Source organism: Beta vulgaris, chromosome 8 (genome assembly GCF_026745355.1).
Source record: "Beta vulgaris subsp. vulgaris cultivar EL10 chromosome 8, EL10.2, whole genome shotgun sequence".
Lineage (NCBI taxonomy): Eukaryota > Viridiplantae > Streptophyta > Magnoliopsida > Caryophyllales > Amaranthaceae > Beta > Beta vulgaris.
This window is the reverse complement of record NC_079209.1, coordinates 277,964-305,295: the sequence shown is the minus strand read 5'-3', so window position 1 is coordinate 305,295 and position 27,332 is coordinate 277,964. Positions and strand designations below refer to the sequence as shown.

The following is a 27,332-nucleotide window of genomic DNA, read 5'->3' as shown; positions in this document are numbered from 1 at the left end:
TAATTTCAATGTCGAACTACTAAATATCTTTGTATTATTGAACATTTTGAAAACGGTAAAATTTTCTCAAACAACGAACTTTATATTAGGATTGTGAAAAATTAACTCAATACGTAACTTGAACTCGAACCTGACCTGAAATAAGTGGGTTTGGGTTAAGATTTTTGACCTATTTAAATAAATATTAATAATATATATTATACGAGTTTGAAAACTAGTTGTTGTACCCATGCGATGTGGAACTCTATTCCGGTATTCCTCACACCGTGAGATTGTGATAGTGATCAGTTGATGAGTACACTGACATTTATTTCCAAAATACCTTCCAAAAACTCCACACACACACTCTCTCTCTTTCCCTCCTTTACAACCGGAAACTGTCATTTACGTGTTATTATCTCTCTCCTATGTGCTATGTCGTCGAAGTTGTGCTTCAACTCTGAGTGTAAAGTTTCGAATTCCGAGACATGGAAGAAGGGATGGCGTCTTCAAAATCACAACTTTGCTAACCTCTGTCATCGTTGTGGGTATACTCCTAATCTTAACTTCAATTTCGCCTTTTTATATTGTTTTTTGATACGTTGTTTTTCTTTTTACTGGTTTAATTATCAGTTATGGTAGGTTAAGTAAGTAGGGTATGGTTGAAACTGGGGTATTTCATGGATTGGAGACTACTTATGTATGCTTTTTTTTTTTTTTTGTTTTTTCTGTCTATTTTTGTCAAGTTTAATTTGATTCTAAGTTGTAATTTCTAAAGTTTCTTAAAAGTAAAGTAATTAATGATGCAACGGAGAAAAGGGTTTAAGTGTACATGCACTAACTTTAGTAATAGTGTGTAGTTTTCATATTCTATTGTCAGTTTTCAAGATTGATTGGATTAGTGAAATCATGACTAATTTTATAAGCTTATCTATCTATACTAATATATAGTAAACCCCTCAACTAAAGAAATATTGTTGTGTAGTTACAAGGTACCAAAGACGCGACTTTTCAAATGAAAAGTGAGAGCTTAACAATGATCCAACATAAGATCATTATTTAGTATTTCAAAATAAAATATAATAAGATCTTGTAATTATATCACATTAAAAGACTTACAGAAGTAGTTAGATACCGAACACATTAATGGTAATGATAATAAGACTATTATAGACATAAACTCTTACTCCATTTCCTTGTATTCTTCAAATTATGACATCAACTTTTTCCTCACAAAACAAAAATTTACGAAAAGAAACAAATCGAGGCATCGTCCGGGACACTCACTAGTTATACCACCTATATCATATGACATTTAGAATCTTGGTATGAGAAACGGATAGTGATGTCGAATGAGCCTGCAAATATTCAAGTATTACAATAATAACTTTGTAAGGGGGATTGATTCTTCAATTATTGTTCATTATATTGGACGATTCTCTACCCAAAAAAGATTGTAAGGGATGTGTCTTAGAAGGCTGTATCAGTACATTTCAATTACAGGGTCTCTAAAATCGTTTGAGATCTGTTGAAATGAAAATGTGGTCTCTTGTGATTTGTTTGACATGTGCTTTATTTGAATTTATATCTGCTTTAAATCTCATATAGTTTTTCGATGAATCTTCTATATATAGATCATGAATATTCTTGTGTGTTTTGGCACTTTCACTTGTGATTATAGCCAAGATGCCATTTTCTCTGTAAACCTGCAAGCTTGAATCTTGGCGTGCATGTGTGTGTGTAACAGTGTAAGTGTGTGCGTATTAAGTATGTATAGGCATGTGTATACTACACACATGTTATCAAAGTTTTTAGTTTGAGTCTGGACCATTACATTGCTTCTTCTAGGATTTAAGTTCTGGAATCTGGACTTCCCCTCATACTCATGAGTCATGAAACTCAGTACCTTTAACTTTTTAGGGGCGCATGTAGTTTCTTTGGTAAGTCAGCTGTGCTCATTTTATTTTGCTCTCATAAAGGGTATTTTTGTTGAAGAGCTTACGTAGCATAGATGTGATTCTGGCAGTTTAAGTTGATTTGTGTTGTGGCTTATAGATTTCTGTGGCCAGCATGTATGTCCTTTCTGCTTACCAACAGCCAAGTTGTTCTCTCTAACTATCATTTCCATATGGATTGTTTCTAGCTTGTGAACAGACTATACTTCTGAAATTTATGCTATAACTCATTAGCACCCAAATTGGTGAAGAAAACCAATTTTTTTCCCTCTATCTTATCAATTTCCTGCAGCTCTTCCTGGTGGAACTTGCAAACAAGGGAGGGGGGGGGGGTGTGGACTTCTTTATAAATATGTCGACTTGCCTGCCACATTTGACATGTAAGCGTGAAGTCGTGAACGCTAGAGATACAAGTGTGCATCAAGGAATGCGAATTTCGCTATGTTGCTTGTTTTCAGGTTTAAATATCCTATGGAATATAAGGTTGGAACTTTATTTTCATTGGAAAAATGGTATAAAAAAGAGATTTGGCAAAGCCTCCTGCTTTCTATTTTGACCCCACAGGCCCACACTGGTCTGTTTAATACACAGATTGTGACCTTTTCACCGATGTTACGTTATCTTCGCTTGTGCCAATGTAATTGCTGTCATTCTTACAGATCCATATATGAAGAAGGAAGATTTTGCGAGACTTTCCACAAATATGCATCTGGTTGGAGATGTTGCGAGACTTGTGAGAAGGTATTCTGAAGCTGCAGTTTGCATTTATTTTAACTAACTTTGGACGAGCCTGATCAGATGGATGATTTCATCTGCTAGCATAGCATAATATATACTTCCTCCATTTTTTTTTACTTGCAACCTTTTCTCACTTTTGGCAATTCTCTATTACTTGCAAAGTTTCCATTTTTAGCAATATGTTCTCTCTTTCTCTCTCTTAGTACATGGGGTTTTCTTTTTCTCTCTCTCTATCCTTCTCCTCTCCTTGGTCCTTGTGCAAACCCAAATGTTGCAAGTATAAAAAAAAGAGGAAGTAAATGACATTCTTACTGGGATAATCACTTGATCTAGTGGGTTATTTACCCATATTCCAACAGGAAGAACATTTTCTAATTTATGCTAGTTTTCCTTGTGAGACTTCCCTTCATTTAAAAGTGTATCTTACCTAGCCAGAGAGAAAATGTAAATGATTACTTTTGCCTGCTTGTGTTTTCAGAATTGACGGCTTTGATTTACTCATTTGATAAAGCTGTTGATCTTGCTGTGCAGCGAGTTCATTGTGGATGTATTGTCTCACTTCATGCTTTCGTGGTACTGGATGCTGGGGGAATTGAGTGCATGCTATGTGCGAACAAATATGTGACCCTGGTAAGTAAACCTTATTGCTTTTACTTGTACATGATGGATCAGAGCATCTTTTCCTTATCCATAGATTTTTGGAGGACTTAAATTGGGTCTTCTCTATGGCATACCCTTGTACTTAATGAAATTCGTACTTGTATACCAACTTTCAACAAGTTCCAAAGCAGTACCCCTGAACTTTAAGATGTGTCTCAACTTTCAATTTTACCCTCACCATTGGTGTATCCAGGATTAAACATTTTGTTAGTCCTGAAAATGCATGTAAATTGAGCAGGTGGAGAAGCTCTGTGATGTAAACATATACTTAAAGCTAATAATTTTGATTGATTTGTTGACTATGTATTGGTTCTGAGAAATTGACGTTTATCATCAATATGCAATGGATTAGGGACATGGAATCCTGAGATCCATTCTCTCCCTCTGTGTCTGTGAATTGCATACGGATATCTTTTGACCTAGCTTTTGCTCTCTGGTTGTAGCTATAGCCCTATAGGGGACTGGATTTAGTGTAGGGATGGCATTCAAAGCCTCAGACAATTTTCGGGTATCTCATTTTGATCTTCTTTTAGCTTCCAAATGGTTATTATCGTTGCTAATTTTCGTGTCTCTCATTTTTCTGCATGATTGTACAATTTTCAAGTACTTAATATTAGTCAGACAATTATTTACATGATAGTGCGACTGTTTTTGCTATAAAAGCTTTCCCAGTAAGCTCAAAAACTTTAAAATTGATAGTTACAGCTGCGACTAAACTGAGTGGTATTTGTTCTATTATGTCTTGCATCTTACCTTCTATTGGTATTCAGACACCCAATCAGATGGGCACACCTCCACCTTTACCTGATTGGCTTGCACAATCTCCTGTGATGAATGGGAATCAGAATCCTGGACTTGCTTCTAATGGATTATGGCATCAGGGAAAAAATTTGTTTAACATAACTACTAATGATTTGAACTCGGGATCAAGGATGTCCTTTGAAGTTGGTATGTCAACTGGATTAGAGAGACTTGAAAGCAATAAACCTCGGAACTTGTCTTTCAGTAATGGGAGCCTGAAGCATAATGGATCAGAAAAGCCCGGATGTAATAGTGCAGGTAATTTCCTGTGGCATTTCTCCACATCATGTAATGTCTGAGGTGCTATATATATATATATATATATATATATATATATATATATATTTCTTCTGGGGTATAGGTATGTCCAAGGGTAGAATTTGGGAATTGGAATTATGACGATGAGGGAATGCTGGTGCATTATTTTCTTACTTTGCATGCGAATTAAGTAATGATAAATTTATCTAAATTTTGCTTTCAGTTGTCAATTGCAAAGAGGAACCCAGTCATATGCATCAGTCCACTCTGAAAGATGGACAATGTGCGCTACTTTCAGGAAAGGGATCAAGTTCTCTACGAGAAGATAATGATGCTAAAGATCACAGTGTGCTATCTCAGCAGCTTTACCCCCAGGATATTGCAAGGAGGCAATTGAGTGCAGATGATAATAATGCAGACTCTTCTTGTCAGAGTCTGATATGTAATTTTAAGCCAGTAGAAGTGGGGGTCCGGAAAGACTTGAATGCCAGATATCGGCCCAAGATATCTGGTGAAGAGTCAAAACTGATCTCAGGGAGGTATCCTTTTTTTACTTAATTACTCTCTCCGGTTTTTATTAGTTTACCCACTTCCTTGAGCACAGAGTTTTAGGAGAAATATGTATGTGGGTCATAGAAGGGAAGAGAAAGTATTAATTTAATGAACATAGTATTGAAGTTAATATTGTGGACCAATAGAAGTAGGTGAGAGAAACTTTATGTAAACATAAAAATATAAAATTGATGGGATTATTCCAAAAGCAGATAAATGAAGAAGTGGGTAATTAATAATGACAACCCACAAAGGAAAGTGGGTAAACTAATAAAAACGGAGGGAGTACTACAAGTTGATTAGTCTGGAGATGTATTCGGCAACAAGATGTAATGATCCTTATTTCTTGCATGTTATGAATATAAAGGCAATGCGATTTTCTTTTTGAATACATGAATGAACAAAATCTCACGCGAGATGCTTTTCATGGTTTGAACTTTGACGTAGTCCAGTACACATTCTGCTATAACTCCATTATTTGAGAAGATATTAAGTGCAAGTGATGCTGGGCGAATCGGGCGTCTTGTGCTTCCTAAGAAATGCGCAGAGGTCAACTTTTTCTTTTATTCATCTTACTCAACTGTTTACTGTTCTTGACGGTCTCTTGATCTGATGGACGTGTACTTGAAATTGATGCTAATGTGTAAGCAGGATAGTTCTTGTGGTAGTTGAGCCTCTAGTCCGATTTATTGAATTATATTATATGATATCCCTCTTCTCAATCTTATTCTTAGTGCTCGCACCTGCATTTCTGCTCATCTACTCTCGCTTTTATTCTCTTATATGGCTCTTCGACCAAAATTTTGAGGTAATATTACACAGTTTATACATTATAGTAGCAATAATTTACAATAAGATTATCTTTTAGAACTACTTGTAGTGACATTGCATACTAAAATGACATTATTGATATGGACTTCCATTTTGCTTCTTAAGTTGATGAAGCTTTAGTCAAGCATTTTAAACGCATGTTTTTCCTAATGAAGCCTTGTACTTATTTGATGAAAGTTTCTAAAAAAATTATATTATAAACAATCTACAACTGTATGGAATATTATTCTGGTAAGGTGGACAACCTTAATCTCTTGCTAAAGTCAAAGAGGAAGTCTATATTGTAACGCAGGAAGTGGTTTGTCTGAACCAATTACTGATTAAATTTTGGTATATGTAGAAGGGAAATGATGTATACAACCCTTAGAACCGCATATAAGAAGCTAAAAATGGAAATAATAGGTGATAAATTAGCATTAATATTGATTGACGCGTGATTATTTTACAAATTTCTAAACTAATACTATTATAGGAATGTATTTGATGCTTATTTGTAAATTGTAACCCTAAGGGTTGCATATATCAAAACCCTATAAAGAATAGGACCATATAGGCTATAGATGCTCTCTCAGAGAAGATAATAGCAGATAATGTTTTCATTAGTTTTAGATTGTAATTCATTATTGATGGTCCAGTGACAGTCTTAATCCTTTGGAGTTGATCTGAATGTTGCTGAGCTTAAATTTAGACTTATTTATTTATAGTCTTGTTCTTTCTATTATCATTGATATGGCACATGGCAGTATAGCTATGCTTTGCATGGGAGAGTATTACTGTATTAACAGGAAGAGTCCAGATTAATGAGGATTACTTGGGAAATTGTATTTCAGTGATGTTAGATCTTGTTCGTTTATGAGCTATATTACAGCTCGAATGGTAACCCTAGGTTATGAAGGATTTTTGGTAACGGCCACCTCAAAGCACAATGGGCTTAATGGTATTCTGTTGATGTGAGGTTAGGTCACATTTGGTTATGAGCAATAATACACATTGGAAATGCCAAATATGGGTCATTCCAGGTTCTAGAGGTTATTAGGTAGCAAGAAGCTCAGAGCATAATTCAGCGAAAGAGCATGACAGTTTGAAGTTCTCATAAATTTTAAGAAGGTCTAGTGCATCTCATTAAATGGTGTATCAATAATGACATTCAGAAATGTACACATACCAATAATGAGGATTAGACACCTTGTGTTATCTCAATATCATATCTTTGAGGCTGGTGCTTGCTTGTGGGTGGGATGAAAAATGTCGTTGTCTGAAAGTATATATATTATATTGATATCTCAAGTTTTAACTCTCTTCGAGACTTTTTTCCCCCTTTCCTCACGTGCTTCTTTCTTTGCTTCTACATTGTACTGAAGGTACCTTGATTGATCACTTAATTTCTTTAAATTCTCAGCTTTAAGTAGGCTCTTAGAAGTTGAATATGTGTACTAACCAAATAAATGTTTGACCTTCTCCAATCTTTGAGTGTATGGCCTCTTTAGTCCTTTATTTGTGGTCAGAAATCGATGCCCTCAGATTCCGTCTATGAAGTTGCACGCATGACATCTTCTGCTAGATGTTTGATCATCTATTCCGCTTATTACCTCTCTTATCTAGTCACTAGTGTTAATTCTTTCTTTTTCTCGTCACTTCTTTTGCTCTTCTTTGAGATCTTTTATTATTGCACTGATTTATATATGAAGTACAGGCCTAACTTCATGGTAGCCTACTGCTTGTCTTCTCATTTTTCAAATTGCTATTACAGAAAATGGAAAATTCTGATTTTTTTCCTAGTTACCAAGCTAGGCTGTAGGCTATTAGTTGTTAGATAAACCCAAGATTATACTAGTCTTAATCGGTAAATTTATGACCTTATATATGGAGCATTTAGAATTTCATGTACAACAGCGTTGTGTTCAGGGGATTAATTCCCTATCAATAAGTTAAAATGTCATCTCTTGAGAAAGAAAAGAGAAATAATTTAATGCATTGGGATGCACATCGTACATTTTACTTCTTTTGGCTATATGCCATTCTACACTATAGTCACCTATACTGGTGTTAAATATGGGTTTTACTTTATTTCATGCATTGATGAAAGGTTCTAATCACAATGGAACAGGCTTACTTCCCTCCAATATGTCAGCCAGAAGGGTTACCTCTGAAAGTCCAAGATATTAATGGCAAAGAATGGACATTTCAGTTTCGATTTTGGCCTAACAATAATAGCAGAATGTATGTTCTGGAAGGGATAACTAACTGTCTGCAATCATTGCAGTTACGAGCAGGAGATACAGGTAATAACCTTTCTATTTGAAGTTGTTTGCAATGAAGTATTGAAGCATATTTGAGATTTCTCATAGTTGTATCCTCTATCATGATAAGATGTTAATGCAAGTTCAATTATCAGATCCTGCTTTTGTTCTCTCATTTCCCTGGTCAGATCCATTGTCAGTTCTACATTTCGGCTTTACTATTTTGTATATCTGATTGCTTTTAAAATGCTTTGACTTTGTACCTCTATCTTCTCTTCTTTGAGCATAATTTTATGAATGACATTCCTGTAAAAAATCGTTCAGCTTTTTGGGAGTGAGTGGTCACATAAATACATACGCATATTGTATCTGCCTTTAATTGTGGAGAGCAAAGATCATGGGTCTGTTTAGAATGATGTTGAAGCCTGAAGGAGGTTAGACTAACAGACAACCGAAAATTAGTTCTTTTTGGCTATGTTGGGCATAGATATGAGCCTTGGTATATCTGGGAGATGGGGAATCTGAGATCTCTCATGTGATTACAATTAGACGCCAGCGGTCAAACTCCACTGCTCAGCCACCCTTGGAGCTTCAGTAACCTTTGTTTTTAGAGATCTTTTTATCCTAGTTGGTCTACAAAATTACCTTCTTACCCTATTATCTGAGCCAAAAGGGTTACTTGAAAAGCAGCGTAAATAAAAAGTGGCCCTTAATAATTAGTGAGAAATGAGAATCGTCTCATCTAAGAATTTCTATCCCCCCAATAGCCTTGTGACTTGTGACCAAACTATGCTTTTTAAATTAAGAAGCCAGGGTTGATACTCTTTTAAGGTGGAAACAAGGAGATTGTGGATTAGACCTATTGTTTTGATACACATGCACACTTGTAGATATCTGTTGAAACAATAAATCAGAAACTTCTGCCTCCAATTTTCTATTTCCTGAGGGGTGAGTCTGTTGTGTTTTTATATGATCTTAAGGCTTTGTTATGTGCGGAAGCTAATATGTACTACCTAACAACTTGGTAACAGTCCTCTTCGGAACCCAAGTTGTTTTATCGAACACTTAAATGGATGGGCCCCTTTATTGTTTCGTTTATCTGTTGCATTTTTCTTTGTTAACTGGATTTGCCTTCGTTGACTTTCTATTTTAATTTTTTCATTCTTTCTCTGTTAGAGATTTCTGACTTCTCTAATCTGTTTCCTTCAGTCTCATTTGGTCGCACAGAACCAGAAGGAAAGCTCATATTGGGTTTTAGAAAGGCTTCATGTGGTCCTCAGTCTGATCAGGTTTTCCAACATAGAGTCAATAGTTAATCTTATTGCTTTGATTAAGATCATGCATGTGCAGAACTATGTGCCTGTCACAATATGATTTTGCTTGATTCTCTGCAAATTTGAGTTTGTTAATGTTCTAGGAAATTTGTGATGGAGGTATATGAATCTTGTTATTTCCCTGATGTACAGATTTTGGTAATTGTATTTTATCTTTTCCCCATTGTTTATTGGCATAGGCTATCTTCTAACCCATGGCCCCATAAACTTTCACTGATAAACAAAATTCACTCAAAACTTGTTTCAAGTATATGCTTAACTGTCAAAATTCATCCAAAACTTGTTTCAAATATATGCTTAACTGTAGTGAACAGAGGATACATACAGCTCGAGTTCATGAGAAGATTTTCTAATTTACAAATTAAGTGGGGAAATTTTAGAGATTTATTTGGCTTAGGAAGTAGGCGAAGAGGAAATTAAGTATACCTGGAAATATTCGAGAGAAAAAAGAGGTCATTATAGGAGAATAATGTGCTAACTTATTTTGAGAGGATTATATAGGTAACAAATTGTATTCTTTTAGTAGATATTTGTGAGAGAAGAATGTGTCACTTCAAAAACATACTTATTTGTTTGTTGTTTATATGTAGTTGATGCTAATCCGATTACATTATCATTGCCTCCAACAAGAAGCGTTGTTTTCTTGAACTTGCATGTGTAGACTTTGTGATCTTGATTTAATTAAATAGACATATGTCTCTTTTTACCTTCCTCTCTTCTATTAGTTGTAGTCAGTGTATTGGTTTTGCACAGGCACTGACTTATTATGAATTGCTATCTGATATATGTTGCATTCACAAGTGAATCTAACCTATCACTTCACTTAAGGTTGATCTATGGAAGCCACTTGTTTAACACTTTATTTTTTCTTTTCTTTTTGCATTGCATCATGTCCCAAAGAAACTGATATTACAACCGATTAAAGGAATTACTTAACATCATTGAGTAACTATTCGTTGTAAGCAGGGCGTTCAGGCTGTTAAAAGTGGGAATGAAATGCACGCAGGGCAACATGCTGGTTATCAGAAGCCTAAACATAAGGAAGATCTGACTCAATCTCACTCAAAAGGTTATCGTACTTATTGAATAAGATAATTCTTCCAATAATTGAGCTGTCTAATGCTGTACATGTATCCTTGTTCTAAAAATGATAATTTTGTATATGTAGTGAACAAAGCTCCTGGAGCTAGCTCATTTATTCCAATTAAAAGGAAGAATAGCATGCTGAGTTCAAAGAGGAAGCGTGAAAGGGCTGACAACGTGGACTTGCTAGGGCTCAAGGTAACTCTAGAAGAGGCACAAGGACTATTCAGATCACCTCCCAGGCATTCCCCTTGTGTGGTAATAATTGAAGACTTCAAGTTTGAGGAATACGAGGTACACTTAGACAGCTTGACCCTTTTAATTTATGCTATTTCACCTTCGTAATGGTTTTTGGATGTTTAGAGAGCCACAAAGGGCAGTGTTGTTAACAGGTATTCAATCCATTTTCATGCGTAACACGGCCCCGCTCCTCCAGCCTTAAGTACCTACTAAGCTAGCTGCATCTTAACTTTTTGAATGATTGTGTTCCTTGTTAAAATCAATAATTGTTTGATGACATCTACAGAGAACTGAATCTAAAGTTCCCTTGTGACAACTGGTTGGTTAAGTTGAAATTTCTCACTGAGAGTGAAAAAGGTCATTTAGGCTTTACTATTTTGTTCTGAGCATTATCTAAAGGTTTTTCCTTTGCCATTATCACTTGTATGAAGATTTAATTGCAGTAGTTTGTGTTTTGGAAAAAAAGTTGGTTTTATAGACACTTGCCTGAACTTTATTTAAATTGTTTCCGTTCTAATTCCTAATTTTTTTCCTTCTCTTTGATTTTTGAAAAGATGCCGCTCATGTGATGAAAATAAGTGCATTTTACGGAAAAATAATATTATATTTAGTTTGCAATTCAGGGTGAAAAAAGTAAAAGTTTACTGTCAGAATCCCCATCTCATTTTTAAAAATTGTTTCTTTCTTTGAATGATTTTTGTTACAGAAACATATCTAGCAAATGTTGGATGCCAATTATTTATTTGATAAAGATATAGTATGAGGAACTCTAAATCCCATGCAGCGGTAATGTGAGTTCTTTTTTGTCTGATAGGATGCTCCAGTCATTGGGCGGCCAACAATAACTATAAGAGATTATCTGGGGTATATATCAGCTCTATTTTCTACTTGGTGTTTCTTGAATATGTTGTCGATATTGATTGGATTTTACCTGGACATGCTTGCCTTTGGCTACTGCATTTTTGTGTCGGTAATTTGTTCTTGTATCTTTATTGTCTCTTTTAAATGCTGAATGCATTGCATCAAATTGTAGAATTGGTCCCCACCTTCCACGGGTGGTGCAATCTTACTTTTTTGTGCTCCCCCTCTCTACATGTCAATCCCTTCCCTTTCCTTGGCGAACTATAACTTCAAAGGAATTTAACTGTTTCGTTTCTATGTTTCTATAAGTTTGCAATTCTCTTGGCATATCCTCATCTCTTCTATTACTTGGGAATTATGCAAATAGTTTGTGCAACTACAAACTTGTGTTTGATTTCTACCTTTTATAATGAAAAAATATAAGTGTTATTGATTTGATAGTTGTTGAGCATCTGAATCCCATGTTTCCTTTCTTATTGTTATAGTGAAGATATCCAATGGACTCAATGCGATAATTGTTTGAAATGGCGGAAGTTGCCATATGATTCTCTTCTTCCAGCAAATTGGACATGTGTAGAGAACGCATGGGATTTTGAGAGGTATCTTCCTGAGCTGTGCAAAGTCTACTACTTGTGGCATGTGGTCCGTGTTGTAACCTGTTTCAACTCATGTGAGTTTGCAACAATTGTTTCTGGGCATGATGGTTAGCGTACTGTTGTACATGAGTGAAACTCTTTTCATGTCTTCTTTGACAAATTTACATTCAATCTATAAATTTGAACGGAACTCCTCATGGTCTTTTGTCACCTTAAGTCTGCACTTTGATAGTTACATGTGAATTGAATATTTGAACTTCAAAGGCAAATTTCATGTCCTTCAGGTTGTAGATGGCTGGTGACCTTGAGTGCCAGATACTATCTTCTGATCTGAAGAGCTTTTGGAAATGCCATTGGGCTGATACATTTGGATGATGAGCACTACTTTTCTCACTAAATTTTTGTCATTTTTATTTATTTATCAGGTCATCTTGTGAGGCAGCTCAAGAGCTCACTGTAAAACAGCTTCAAGATCTCTTATCCATCAATAATTCTGGTATGAATTGAGATTTGTTGTGAAAGAACACTTGTTGTGCATAGGGTTGTGTGGCTAAGGGTGTTTCATAGTTTTTACTAGGTTGACTTTTATGGGGGCAGGTACTGTACAAAATACTAGGACACCCTATGATACTTTCAGAAGGGAGAGCATATATACTACTCCATAAGCTATGTTTTGGTGGTGGAGCCCTTTAAAGCAAACATTGTTCTGTCTACTTTAGATTAGGAGATTATATATTAGTCGAAACAATAACTTAAAACAATTTGGTGAATGAAAATGTATTTGCAACCTGAATTGAGATGTTTCATATTTGTAACAGCAAACCTTTTTTGACAAAAAAGCACACATATACACTTATACACCCCTTCATTGTTTCATTTTTGTGAGTTCAAGACCAGTTGTCCTTTTGTTTATCAACATAACATACTGTATTGACCTAATATTAATGCAATAGCTCAGATTTTTTCAAGTGATTTTTTAATAGATGTTGTAGGGAAGGGGGAATGGTAGCTACCAGTTTAAAAAAGTCCTAAATGATCATACATATTGTTTCATAGTATATCTTTATATGTGCAATTCTTCAGTTAGTTGCCATTGGGGGGTGGACTGCTGCTTGTAATAGCTATGTAGGATACGTAAAACAACATATGTTGAAGGAAAGGGGGAATGGTAGCTACCAGTGTCCTTTACTTTGTGGGTGGGTTATACAGAAGTGGGTTAATGGTCATCATACAAATCGCATACCTAACCCTCTTTCTGCTCATGATAATTCTTTTTAATGAAAGAATCAATTGGAGCAGCTGCTTTTAAGAAGCTGCAGGATGCTGAACTGGATGCTCATGGTCCTGAAGATTTAGAAGCACTTGACAGATTTGCTATTGAAGGATACTGTGAAGTTAGCCCAGCCTCTACCCCACCAACCAGCAAACACCCTCGGCATAGACTTGGCTGCTCTTGTATTGTGTGTAATCAACCACCAAGTGGAGGGCCAAAACACCCACAAAACTGTGGATGTAAAGTCTGCATGACGGTCAGGCGGCGGTTCCAGACAATGATGATCCGTCGTGGGAGAAACCACACAGAGAGGGAAAATGTGATTCAGGAATTTAAGTCGCAGGGTAATACTCGTTCATCTGTAAAATCAGACCCCGCCATTGAGGTCCTGAAAAGCAGCAGCAAAGTATATGTCAATGGTGACAGGAAAGTGATAAGCACCTCTGTGGAAGGCCAAATCGACCTGAATACCCAGCCACAGCGAGAAGAAGTTTCAACTTGCTGCAATTCCATGGCTTTGAAAAAGCAAGATACTCCAGATAGAGGTGTGTGCAAGTTAGGCGACATGGACCCTAAAATCAGTGGGTAGTGATTTTTCTTAAATACCCCTTTTCTTGGGCATGGTGGGGTTGGGGAGTTGCGATATTTTCATTAGTTGAGTGTGTTTGAAAGTGAGGATTTTAGGGGACTAATTTGTACATGAATCCGTGGCATCGTCCAGGTTTGCGTATAGCGAAATGAATTAGGAGCGGAGAAGGTTGTTCAACCAATGCACAGTTTTCACTAAGACTAGAAGGTAGATCAGTTAGAGAAATGGGCAAGAAGTTGAAGCTGTGTAAGATTCATTCAAGCTCAATTTGCTTGCCATTAGTACAATATTTAAGGTGTAACTGGATTAGATGTGTCCTCCAGTCTATCAATTGAAAATTATGAGCATTTATCTTCAACTGTTGGTCCACTAGCTGTGAGTTGTGATGCATACAATTTGAGCAGCTGCTGGCAACTTGAGTCTTGAGCCAAACGGCAAATTTTTCAAAACCAGCCCCATTCAATGCAATATCGTTTACTAAGAATGCTGCCCATCTAGTAGATTATTCATTAAGTAGGTAAAAGTTTTTCATTTTACTCCTGCTATTCCTTAATTAACGTTATGATTTATTAAAAGATGAACTTTTCACATCTATATAAATATATTAAAAGGCGTGTGTGACATTGTATATACGCCACGTGTTACTTCTGTTATTGCACTGGAATTGTCCAATGTGTACGTAAGTTATGTCAATTAACAAAAGTAAAATTAGATTGCACCAAGATTTGAACTCGTGACCTCTTGCTATTATAACATGACAAAACTACCATCTCAATCAACTTTTAATCATGCTTTAAGTGACCACAATAAAAATTTAAATTACCATATAGGAAAAGACATACTTCCTCCGTTCTGTTTTAAATGAAACATTGGATGAAATGACACTATTTACTGATCAATTTTAACTCCAATTTATCGCTATTATATAAAGAAAAACATAGTCAAGTGGGATCTTGTTAGATTCGTCTCGATACATACTATCAAATTATAACTTTTTTATATTTTTTATGTGTACACAACTAAAGATATTAATGACTAAAGAAGCGCGTTGGGTTGCGTGAAAAAGCAAACGTTTCATTTAAAACGGAACGGAGGAAGTAATACAATAAGAAGCCATCAGAGAATCAATCCTCTTGGTAAAAATAACCCGGAGGCCATCGCTTTGCATTATGAAAAAAGAAAACCTCACTTACAGAACTACAAAAGTGGAAGTAAGGATGTGTAAATCAATACACATTAAAAAAATCTAACAATCTATTTAGCATGGGAACTCTCATGAAGATCATGTTTCCCATTTTCGAAACTCGAGAGGACAAAATTTCTTTGAAAGACCAGCGAATTTCCTGTCTCAATGATATTCAGTCACAAAATGATATTTTTTCAACTAAAAATCTCTTAGCTAACTCGATAGTCTATGCCCTACTATATACATATTTTGTCGGTAATAAACAAAATTACAACAGATTTTTATGCAACAATAGTTATTTAATCCTAAATTTTGGATTTCACGATAAATGAACAAATGGGGTGTTCGGAGCCTTTTTCAAGGCAACAGAAATATGCCAAGCACCCGTGCATGTTACAAGTTACATCCGCATTCCTAGGAATGTTTCAGGAGAAAAATATCATCGAGCCTTGATAAGTCCAAAAATACCCCAAAAGCAGTCAAAATTGAAGGTTATACTACACGCTTTCGAACTTTCCCGGGACTCGACCTCCGAACGCCATGGGATGCCTCCTAGGGCCATATGAGGTCATTGAAAATAATTCATGTGGCTTGGAACGAATATATAGATGCATTTACGTTCATTTCAAGGCAATTTTGGATTTCACGAGAAATGAACAAATGGGGTGTTTAGAGGCTTTTCGAGGCATTGCAAATGGTGCCAAGCACATGTGCAACGTTACAAATCACGTCGGCACTCCTAGAAATAATTCGGTATAAAATATGACCAGGCCCGGAGAAGTCCAAAAATGTTCCAAAAACAACCAAAATTGAAAGTTATTATACACGCTTTCGAACATTATCGAGCCCGAACTCCGAACGCCACGGGATGCCTCCTAGGGACATGGGATGTCATTGGAAAAAAGTCTTGTGGCTTGGAACGTATAAATGGATGCATTTACGTTCTTTTCGAGGTAATTTTAGGTTTCACAAGAAATGAACAAATGGGGTGTTTAGAGGCTTTTCGAGACAACACAAATGGTGCCAAGCACCCGCGCAATGTTACAAGTTACGTCGGCGTTCCTAGCAATGTTTCGGGAGAAAAACATGATCGAGCCTGGATAAGTCCAAAATACCCAAAAACAGCCAAATTTGAAACGCTTTTGGACTTTCTCGGGGCCCAAGCTCCGAACGCCACGGGATGACTCATAGGGCGATGGAAAATCATTGGAAAGAAGTCATGTGGCTAGAAGTATTGTTGTTAAAATCCCGATCCGAATCTTACGATTCTACGATTTTACGATCCTGGAGGACCTCACCGATCCCGATCCTACGTAGGATCTTAATTTTGTAGGATCTTTCGATCCTGCTCAACCACAAAAAATCACATGGTGGGATCTTAACACGATTCTACGATCCTACGACTCTACGATCCGATCCTACCCTATAAAAATCATAAAGTAATTTCACATATTATATTTCTCCTATTAGATTTTGATCGCATGTTACTTCAATCTTATTGTATTGAAAAACTATCATCATTTGCTAACTAAGAAAATCATTATTAATATGTGTAAATTTTTAACATGAGGTTCTCACCATATTTTAGTATAATTATCTCTATTTCACCGAATTGTAGGATCTTACGATCCTACGATCCGATCCCACCGATTCGATTCTACCAACCCCTACGATCCAAAGTAGGATCCCGATCCTGATAACATTGGCTAGAACAAATATATAGATGCATTTACGTTCATTTCGAGACAATTTTGGGTTTCACGAGAAATGAACAAATGGAGTGTGTAAAGGCTTTTTGAGGCAATGCGAATGGTGCCAAACCACGCACATTATTACAAGTCATGTCGACACTCCTAGGAATGTCCCGGGAAAAAATATGACCATGCCCGAAAAAGTTAAAAAATGTCGCAAAAAATACCAAAATTGAAGGTTATAATACACGCTTTCGAACTTTCTCGGAGACCGAGATCCGAAAGCCATGGGATACCTCCTAGGGCCATGGGAAGTCATTAGAAATAAGTCATGTGGCTGAAAGGAATATATGGATGCATTTACGTTCATTTCGAGGCAATTTTAGGTTTCACGAGAAAGGAACAAATGGGCGTTTAGTGGCTTTTCGAGGCAACACAAATGGTGCCAAGCACCCGCGCAACGTTATAATTCACGTCAGGCTTCGTACGAATATTTCAGGAGAAAGTAAGACCAGACTTGGAAAAATCCAAAAATGTCCCAAAAACAGTCAAAATTGAAGGTTATAATACACCCTTTTGGACTTTGCCGAGACCCGAGCTCCGAACGCGATGGGATGCCTCCTAGGGCCATGTGATGTCATTGGAAAGGAGTCATGTAGCTTGAAACGAATATTTAGATGCAATTACGTTCATTTCGAGGCAATTTTGAAATTCAGGAGAAATGAACAAATGGGGTGTTTGGAGGCTTTTCGAGACAATGCAAATGGTGCCAAACACCCGCGCAACGTGACAATTCACATCGGCATTCGTAGAAATATTTCGGGAGAAATAAGACCAGGCTTAGAAAAATCCGAAAATGTCAAAAAAACAGCCAAAACTGAAGGTTATAATACACGTTTTCAGATTTTCCCGGGGACGAGCTCCGAACGCCACGGGATGCCTCCGAGGGCCATGTGAGGTCAATTGAAATAAGTCATGTGGCTTGGAACGAATATATAGATGCATTTACGTTCATTTCAAGGCAATTTTAAGTTTCACGAGAACTGACAAATGGGGTGTTTAGAAGCTTTTCGAGGCAACACAAATGGTGTCAAGCACCCGCGCAACGTTACAATTCACGTCGGCCTTCCTAGGAATGTTTCGGGAGAAAATATGAGTAGGCTTGAAAAAAGTCCAAAAATGCCCCAAATACAGCCAAAATTGAAGGTTATAATACACGCTTTCGGACTTTTCCGAGGCCGAGCTCCGAACGCGACGGGATGCCTCCTAAGGCCATGTGAGGTCATTAAAAATAAGTCATGTGGCTTGGAACGAATATATAGGTCCATTAACGTTCATTTCGAGACAATTTTTGGTTTCACAAGAAATGAACAAATGGGGTGTTTAGAAGCTTTTCGAGGCAATGCAAATGGTGCCAAGCACACGCAAAACGTTACAAGTCATGTCGGCACTCTAAGGAATGTTTTGGGAGGAAATATGACTAGGCTTGGAAAAGTCCAAAAATGCCCCAAAAACAGCCAAAATTGAAGGTAATACACGCTTTCAGAATTTGTCGGGGCCCGAGCTCCGAACGCGATGGGATGCCTCCTAGGGCCATGTGAGTCATTGGAAAGAACTCACGTGGCTTGGAACAAATATATAGATGCATTTATGTTCATTTGGATGCAATTTTGGGATTCACGAGAAATGAATAAATGCGGTATTTAGAGGCTTTTCGAGGCAACACAAATGGTGCCAAATACCCGCGCAACGTTGCAATTCACTTCGGCGTTCGTAGGAATATTTCGGGAGAAAATGAGTCTAGGCTTGGAAAAGTCCAAAAATGTCAAAAAAGGCCAAAATTGAAGGTTATAATACACACTTTCGGACTTTCCCGTGACCTGAGCTCCGAACGCAACGGAATGCCTCCTAGGGCCATGTGAGGTCATTAGAAATAAGTCATTGGCTTGGAACGAATATATAGATGCATTTACCTTCATTTCGAGACAATTTTGGATTTCACGAGAAATGAACAAATGATTGTTTTGAGGCTTTTCGAGGCAATGCAAATGGTGCCAAGCACACGCGCAACGTTACAAGTCACGTTGGCACTCCTAAGAATGTTTCGGGATAAAATATGACCAGGCCCGGAGAAGTACAAAAATGTCTCAAAAACAACCAAAATTGAAGGTTATAATACATGCTTTCGGACTTTTTCGGAGCCGAGCTTCGAACGCCACAGGATGCCTCCTAGGGACATTGAAGGTCATTGTAAAGAAGTCATGTGACTTGGAACGAATATATAGATGCATTTACGTTCATTTCGATGCAATTTTGGAATTCAGGAAAAATGAACAAATTGGGTGTTTAGAGGCTTTTCGAGGCAATGCAAATGGTGCCAAGCATGAAACACCTAGCAATGTTTCCGGATAAAATATGACAAGGCCCGGAGAAGTCCAAATATCCCAAAAACAACCAAAATTGAAGGTTATAATACACGCTTTCGGACTTTCCCAGGGCCGAGCTCCAAACGCCACGAGATGTCTCCTAGCGCCATGGGAGGTCATTAGAAAGGAGTCATATGGCTTGGAACGTATATATGGATGTATTTACATTTGTTTCAAGGCAATTTTACGTTTCACGATAAATGAACAAATGGGGTGTTTAGAGTCTTTTCGAGGCAAAGCAAATGGTGCCAAGCGCACGCGCAATATTACAAGTCTCGTCGGCACTCCTAGGAATGTTTCGGGGATAAAATATGACCAGGCCCTATAAGTCCAAAAATACCCAAAACAACCAAAATTGAAGGTTATAATACATGTTTTCGGAATTTCCCGGAGGCCGAGCTCCAAAAGCCACGGGATGCCTCCTAGGGACACGGGAGGTCATTGGAATGGAGTCATGTGGCTTGGAACGTATATATGGATGTATTTACGTTCATTTCGAAGCAATTTTACGTTTCACGAGAAATGAACAAATGGGGTGTTTAGAGGCTTTTCGAGGCAACACAAATGGTGCCAAAAACACGCGCAATGTTACAAGTCACATCGGCGTTCCTAGAAATGTTTCGGGAGAAAAATATGACCGAGCATGGATAAGTCCAAGAATACCCCAAAAACGGCGAAAATTGAAGGTTATAATTTACGCTTTCGGACTTTTACCGGGGCCCGAGCTCCGAACGTCATGAGATGCCTCCTAGAGCCATACGAGTTCACTGGAAAGATTTCATGTGGCTTTGAACAAATATATAGATACATTTACGTTCATTTTGAGGCAATTTGGGATTTCACGAAATGAACAAATGAGGTGTTTAGAGGCTTTTCGAGGCAATGCAAATGGTGCCAAGCACACACGCAATGTTACAAGTCACTTCGGCGCTCCTAGTAATGTTTCGGGATAAAATATAATCAGACCCAGATAAGTCCAAAAATGTCCCAAAAACAACCAAAATTGAAGGTTATAATACACGCTTTCGGACTTTCCCGGTGCCCGAGCTCCGAAAGCCACGGGATGCGTCTTAGGGCCATGGGAGGTCATTGGAAAGAAGTCATGTGGCTGAAACGAATACATGAATGCATTTACGTTCATTTCGAGGCAATTTTGGGTTTCACGAGAAATTAACAAATGGAGTGTTTAGAGGCTTTTCGAGACAATGCAAATGGTGTCAAGCACACGCGCAATATTACAAGTCACGTAAGCACTCCTAGAAATGTTTTGGGATAAAATATGACCAGACTCGGAGAAGTCCAAAAATGTCCCAAAAATAGCCAAAATTGAAAGTTATAATACACGCTTTCGGACTCTCCCGGAATCCGAGCTCCGAACGTCATGGGATGCCTCCTCGGGATATGGGAGGTCATTGGAAATGAGTCATATGGCTTGCAACATATATGGATGTATTTACGTTCATTTCAAGACAATTTTACGTTTCACAAGAAATGAACAAATAGGGTATTTAGAGTCTTTTCAAGACAATGCAAATGGTACTAAGGACACACGCAATATATGCATTGCAGATCTACCTCTCCCAACTTATACTTCGTCTATTTACTTTAACTTGCAAGTGGCAACACTTTTCTTTTTGCAAATCTCAAATTAGTTGCAATACTTGCACCACTACTATTTTGATATGATTTTTTTCTCTTTTCATAACATAAATCCCTTTTCTTACTCTATTTCTCTCTCTTCTTCTTAGTTCCTATGCCGCTCCTCTATTTTTGCAAATAGGAATATACAACGTATCGATCATGAAATCAGCCAATGACGATTATACAACTCTCATTACCTACGAATTTAATAATGGAAGATCTTTGACGAATTCTTTATCATAGTTTCTCCAATAATGTCTTTTGACTTCATAAGGCTGTTTAGGTAATACGAATGTGGTAGGCTAGTGTCATTTAAAATATTTTTCTTGCTGCGTAGAATTGACAAAAGGCATATTATTTAAAACAGTTGGTATACATTTCGTCAAATTCTTCTATTCAAACCTCTGAAATGTACTATTCAATAACTTGAGTTTGGTCACCTAAGATTCAGAATCATCAACCATAATATATGAAGTATATACATCATCCAAGAATGAAAAATTTATCATCTACTCCGATCATATTAGAAACAAAGAACAAATCTTCAAATCCTATCACTGGGCTACAACTAGGGTCCTTGCCATTAAAGATCCTTCCCTTTGGGATCGGTTGTGGACGAGGGAACCGTTCAAATCCCCGACTCAACTCACTCATGGTCAGATTTTTCTTAACCCACTCCCACGGGCTTAGCCGGTAAAGCTAGACTGGGTAGAACCTGTATCATGTTCCTCCTATCTACTAAGGTCTTTCTTAGTGAAGTATGAAGAAAACCGCGTTTTTGTGACATGTTATCAATATGCTGTAAAGAACCACTTGTACAATGCTATGTGCATTTAACAAACTAAAGAAGGTTTGAAGAAAACCGCCTTTTTGTATGCTTAATTTAAGTTTGCTTGAGTAAATGCTTGTAGATGATGAGTAGCTTTCATAGGTGAAGGTTTGAAGAACTAAAGAAGCTTCAACCAGAACATGGAAAAGCAAATAAAGTTCCTATCAAGAGCTTCAACAAGAACAGTTAAAAATTCTAATCAATAACACTGACCAGTTACCACATATGTAGGCTGAGAAATTATCAGAACATTTCTCAGAGAAAGCGCATACTGATTAAGCACACTTTGGAACAATTCGATAACCGCAGTGCTAACAACAGCAAGATAAATTCCATTCATGGTTGAACTGTTTTAACTCTGACATGAATAAAACAAGGACCAAAGTGTAGTTTTTAACATATTTTGTCAATTCAAAGTTACAAAAATTCTCCTACACCTTTAACATCATAAATCCATCCAACGTTTGAAGGAAACAAATATCATCCTTCACATTTCAGCAAAAAAAAGCAACAACATGCATCAACTACATATTAGAAAGAACACCACATAGTAACATAGTATAGATAATTATTTACAAGCTCACCCAAATGAATCAAATCAATTTCCAGCACTAGGCAAAGCAGCCATAAAAGAGTTGTATGAAGACTCGAGATCAAAGTGAAGCTGTCTTGCTTGTTGCTCAGTGAGTTCATCAGCAGCACCCATCTTAGACAAGCGTCCGAGCCACTCTTTCATTTTGGTCTTCCCCTCAAAATCAGGTGGCAATATACTAAGCTTATTTAACGACGTTGAGAGGTCAGACAACAAGGGATAGACTTGATCAACCGCCACCATGTTCAATTTTAAAGAGTCCATCGACGTGATGAAGTTCTGAACACATTCGGCCACCGTAGCAGCTGAAGTGGTGGAGGAAGCAGCAGAAGCTGCCCTATGCTCTACTGTAGCAGGCACCCCAGAAGTAACAAGCCTATTCAAAGCAGCTGAGCAGTCCATCTTATACACATCAACAAATTTCTCAATGCTAGGGACTGTGTCCTTCAATGAACTAGATAGGGTTTTGAAATGGGCAATCAATTTTAGGCATTCATTTTCATAGTCTGATGGGGAGATTATATCCCTAATGTAAGCCTTTTCAAGCTTCTCAGTAGCCTTAATAATGGCAAAAAGCTCAGCAAAATTCTCATACATTTCTCTTTCACGCTTATCATTCCACAATTTCACTTCCATCTTGGGTATACTATACTATGTGGGTTTTAGGGAACCTTCAATCTTGAATTTTTTTGGGGTTTTTTTTTAGGGTTAGGGTTTCTGAAATTGACAATTTGTAAGCTAAAAATTGGAGAAGGAATGGGACACGCGCAGAGAATACTTGTCAACAACAACTGAACAACATAATCAAAAAACAAAGATGCAAAACAAAGCATCGTCAGTCTACATTTCAATCAACCCATCAACAAAACAAAAAACAAAAAAAAATCACAGATCATACTCAATGAACAATCAAACAAATACCCAATTATTTACAACATCAACTAAGAAATACCCACTTACAGAAAAGCTAAAAAAATCACATCTTTGACAAAATAAACTAATGGGTTTATCTCAATTTTGTGTAAGAAAGAAAACCCAGAAAGAATAACCAAAAATTAGGTAATAAAAGCACAAAACAAACACCCAATTCATTTCTTCCAAGTACTAAAAGAACTTAAACTAAACACAATGAAATTAAGGGGAGAAAAATTGTTGAGAGAAATATAAAGTTAGGAGAGAGAGAAAAATACTTACGGGAAAAGATGAAGGAGAGATAACGCGGTTTTGGAGTGATGGAGCAGCAGGTGAAAGCAGGAGAGAGAAAGAGAGAGAGAAAGAGGTTGCGTGTTGATGGTGTGGGGTAGAAAGAAAAGAGGCAATGTAGTGCTGATTTTGCTTACGTATTGCCTGTCCTATAAAGCTCACTGTCTGTGCTTGCCTACTATTTTTAGGCTCTATAGAGATTATGGATTGTTTTTAACTCTTTCTAAATTCTACTAATTACCTAAATTAACAAGGCCTAAAACCTAATTACACACCTAATTTTTGTTTTTATGTTGTTAAGTAAAGATCTTTTCTTTGTTAAATGGAAACAAATTGACTGATTTACATATTCAAGCACATTTTTTTAAGCCACCAAAAATCCACCATATACTTAAGTATTATTTTTATTTTTTTTTTGTGTGTTTGCACCTGGTTCACCCTTTGGGATACATCCGGATCGAGGTCAAGTTCGGGGTGGTTAGGTTCCATTCCTCTCCCAAGGGTGTTGCGGGGATTCGAACACAGGTCCGTCCTACCAAAGCCAGTCCCCATCACCATTGGGCCAACACTTACTTGGTATATACTATTTTAATTGGTATATAAACTTAAGTATTACTCCCTCCGTCCCTTAATAGAGTGTCCATTTCTCCAATGCACGTTTGCCAATGCACGTTTTGTATCGTTAATATATTTAATTTCATATTAGTAAAAATTATAAAAGTTTGATTTTCTTAATGTACGTAATGAGACGAATCAAACAAGACCCCACATGACTATGTTTTTTTCTTATATATTAGAAATATTTTTTGAGGGCTTTCTTTACCTTTGAATAGTGTCCAAAAAAGAAATGGGCACTCTATTAAGGGACGGAGGGAGTATAACTTTATAAGCATTGTACATTTAAAGTTCTTGTGTTTTTTTGCTTATTATTTATTTGGAGCACTCTAACTCTTTTTATTTAACTTAGATATCATCTATTTTAATTGGTAAAGTCTTGTAAGATTAGTTACCAAAACTTTAATTATTAGCATCTACATTACGTTTCTTAATCGACCTCTAGAACACAAAGGAAAAAAAAACTTCTTATTTATCTAAATGAGTAAATAAATAAACCAAGAATGACTTGGCCTAGAGCTGATCAACTCTAGCTCGACCTGATTTTTGGCAGGTTTGAGAAAAAAAATTTGGCCTGCGGTCGGATCCGTCGCGATTTTTTTTTTTGCTTTGGGCAGACCAAAAATGACTTTTTAATTTTTTCTGCCCGAAAAGCCCGCTCATTTTAATCTGAAATAGCAGGTTTTGGGCACATAAATTTGGTCCGGTCCTGCCAATGGATAATTTTTTAAGGAATGGTCCGGGCCAACTCCGGCCCGGCCCATGATCACCTCTATCTTGGCCTAGTGGTTAAGATTGAGGTGATGTAAACAATTAGATCACAGGTTCGAATCCCTCCTCCCCTTCTTTGTACTTTTATTGTTTTAGTAGCTTATATGGATTAAAAAAAAGCAAATAAATGAAAAGTAATATTTAATTTATCATATTGATGATAATACCCAAATATATAATGGGAATAGTATGTAGAAGCCGATCCACTAACCTAGAAATGATCTAAAAGTCTTCACATGTGAAGATCAAGGATTACCTTATTTTTGAAGTAGCCAGACCATTCCCTCATATGTACAATGTACCCGTTATCAAGATGGATTGGGCTGCTAAAGATGCATAATAAATTCAAAGGCCCATCTCTCTCATTGGGTATTATGGGGGAGTTACGAATCAATATCAAACCGGAAAAAACTTGGTTAACTCACCGGGTAGACTACCCACCCCATAATATAAGGTTGTGGTAATTATGATAGTGAAATCCAACTAGACTTAAATACTAATATTTTAATTGTCTATTAGTAGCGGGTAGTCTACCCGGTGGGTTACTCAAGCAATGTCCTATCAAACCTATAGGAGTATTGACGTACTTGTAAGTATTAATGTTTTTCCAATGATCCTAACAATTAGTTAGAATTTACATAGGACTCTCTTCCTTATCCGCTATTCTTCCTCACTTGTATGCCTCGAAATCACTTTATTAGTTACTATGTATTATTTCTTTGATGCCTATTAGAAAGCTTCTGTACTAAGAGTAATCCTAAATAAAGGATAAATTTCGATATTTTTGATCACCTAGCTTTTAACTTAGGTGAATTAGATGAAATTTTCTAGAAAATAGAAACAGTATTAGTTCCAAAAAGTTCAATACAGTCTAACTAATTAGGATTTCATCTTCAATTGAACCATGGCATAAAGCAAGTATTTCTGCATTTGTTACTTAAGGGGTCAAAATTTTATATCGTTTTTACTAATATACATATACATATTGTTAGGAATATGAGTCTACCTACAACTCCACCTCTTTTCCACATCTCCTTAGTATGATATTGTCCGCTTTGAGTCTATTCCGCACGAATTTGTTTTTGACTCCTTCCCAAAAAGCCTCATACTAATGTAGTTTGTAAACTCTTATACACTATGCTACTCTTTCTTATCTCCCCGATGTCAAACTTGGGATGTATACCCAACACATAATTAGTAGAAAAAATGTCAAATTGATATACATATATCTACTTACTTCCTCCGTTTCTTTTTACTCGCTACATTTCTCATTTCACGGACTCCTAGGCAATTTTTGGAGAAGAGAGAGGTAGAGAGTAAAAAGAAAAGGGACCCATGTGGGAGGAGAGATATAGAGAGAGTTTATTGCCCAAAGAAGAAGTGTAGCAAGTAATGTGAAACTTCCCATAATGGAAAGTGTAGCGAGTAAAAAGAAACGGAGGAAGTATTTGTTATCTTAATCACTTGGTCTCTTAAGGCAGAAAATGTTTACTCTTTTATTTACTTTTACCAAATCTATTGCCTTCTTCTTAGAGCGAGAGCCCTATATTCCAATATCTTATACACCACTCAATGCCATACCTGGATGACTGGATCTACAAAGTGCATCATGTTGCTACGTAAGGACTAAGGAATATGCCCAGTAAAAATCCTCATATACGATCTAGTTGAACTACAATTTAAGGTCATACTTAACAACACTACTTAAAACTAGTCTGTTTCAATATGCAATGTTGGCACCACTAACAACAAGAAAACGATAGATGTTTTGAAGATTATCTATGTTTATATGTACACTTCCTGCTTCCAATGAAAAGAAGAAAAAAAAAACAGTGATCAACAAAGATCTAGTAAGATTATGACTCGTGCTTCCTTGACAGCCAAATAGCCAAATGGTTAAAATAGAATGCTACATCAGAAAAGAAATTTCCAGGCAAAGTCATAGTTCTTTCTAGATAAGGCATTGCCTTTGATGGTCGGCAATCACATAATTACCGTACCACTTAATTAGAGTGTTTGAAAATTTGTGCCCAACTCCACAAAAAACCAAAAGCTGGTTACTTGTTAGTTGATGCGGATAATTATATGTCTCTAGTTCCTTTCATATCAACTTCATCAAATTTGAAGATTCCTAAACGTACGGTGAACAAGGAGGATAGAACTCCAGGTAGTCAGTTTTAACTTGAATCTTTGTAGTGTGCAAGGACACAGTAGCGGAGGTAGAACTAATGTATAGCGACGCCATTTATCCTGCTGATGAAAATTCTATTGTGCTCCCGTGAGCACAATGAGAACTGTGCTGCCACAATACAAAATAGAACATTTACGAATACAAAAACGAACATTTACGAATACGAAAACGAACATTTTACTGTTGAAGTGGAACAT

At 36.8% G+C, this 27,332-nt stretch overlaps 2 protein-coding genes across 6 annotated transcripts; one reads left to right on the top strand and one right to left on the bottom strand.

The window, feature by feature from the left end:
- Window positions 1–211: 211 nt before the first annotated feature.
- Window positions 212–14,348, top strand: LOC104909114 (B3 domain-containing protein Os07g0563300). Of its 5 annotated transcripts, none has more exons than XM_019247183.3 (14): window positions 212–527; window positions 2,594–2,675; window positions 3,204–3,302; window positions 4,103–4,391; window positions 4,615–4,930; window positions 5,396–5,492; window positions 7,882–8,056; window positions 9,224–9,303; window positions 10,315–10,417; window positions 10,517–10,725; window positions 11,486–11,535; window positions 12,018–12,202; window positions 12,554–12,624; window positions 13,413–13,607. In XM_019247183.3, exons 1-13 carry the CDS (start codon window positions 292–294, stop codon window positions 12,586–12,588), a joined length of 1,956 nt encoding a protein of 651 aa, XP_019102728.1. In that variant the 5' UTR covers window positions 212–291; the 3' UTR covers window positions 12,589–12,624; window positions 13,413–13,607. The 5 variants fall into 5 exon arrangements, with proteins under 5 accessions (XP_019102728.1, XP_019102727.1, XP_010696617.1 ...); XM_010698313.4 differs by having other exon boundaries at window positions 219–527; window positions 12,018–12,131; window positions 13,413–14,348; XM_048634369.2 differs by having other exon boundaries at window positions 219–527; window positions 3,151–3,302; window positions 12,018–12,131; window positions 13,413–14,348.
- Window positions 14,349–22,131: 7,783 nt separating this feature from the next.
- On the bottom strand, window positions 22,132–23,703 carry LOC104909113 (vacuolar protein sorting-associated protein 28 homolog 2). The gene is made up of 2 exons (XM_010698312.3): window positions 23,550–23,703; window positions 22,132–23,146 (listed from the first exon to the last, which is right to left on the bottom strand). Exon 2 carries the CDS (start codon window positions 22,989–22,991, stop codon window positions 22,362–22,364), a length of 630 nt encoding a protein of 209 aa, XP_010696614.1. The 5' UTR covers window positions 22,992–23,146; window positions 23,550–23,703; the 3' UTR covers window positions 22,132–22,361.
- Between the last annotated feature and the right edge of the window lie 3,629 nt (window positions 23,704–27,332).

What these genes read in the sequence shown, in the direction of transcription:
- LOC104909114 (XM_010698313.4), top strand. Translation starts at nt 292, where the DNA reads ATGAGTACACTGACATTTATTTCCAAAATACCTTCCAAAAACTCCACA. An exon ending in CGAACAAATATGTGACCCTG is followed by an intron (nt 3,303 to 4,102) that starts GTAAGTAAACCT and finishes ATTGGTATTCAG; the next exon opens with ACACCCAATCAGATGGGCAC. An exon ending in TCAAAACTGATCTCAGGGAG is followed by an intron (nt 4,931 to 5,395) that starts GTATCCTTTTTT and finishes GACGTAGTCCAG; the next exon opens with TACACATTCTGCTATAACTC.
- LOC104909113 (XM_010698312.3), bottom strand. Translation starts at nt 22,991, where the DNA reads ATGGAAGTGAAATTGTGGAATGATAAGCGTGAAAGAGAAATGTATGAG.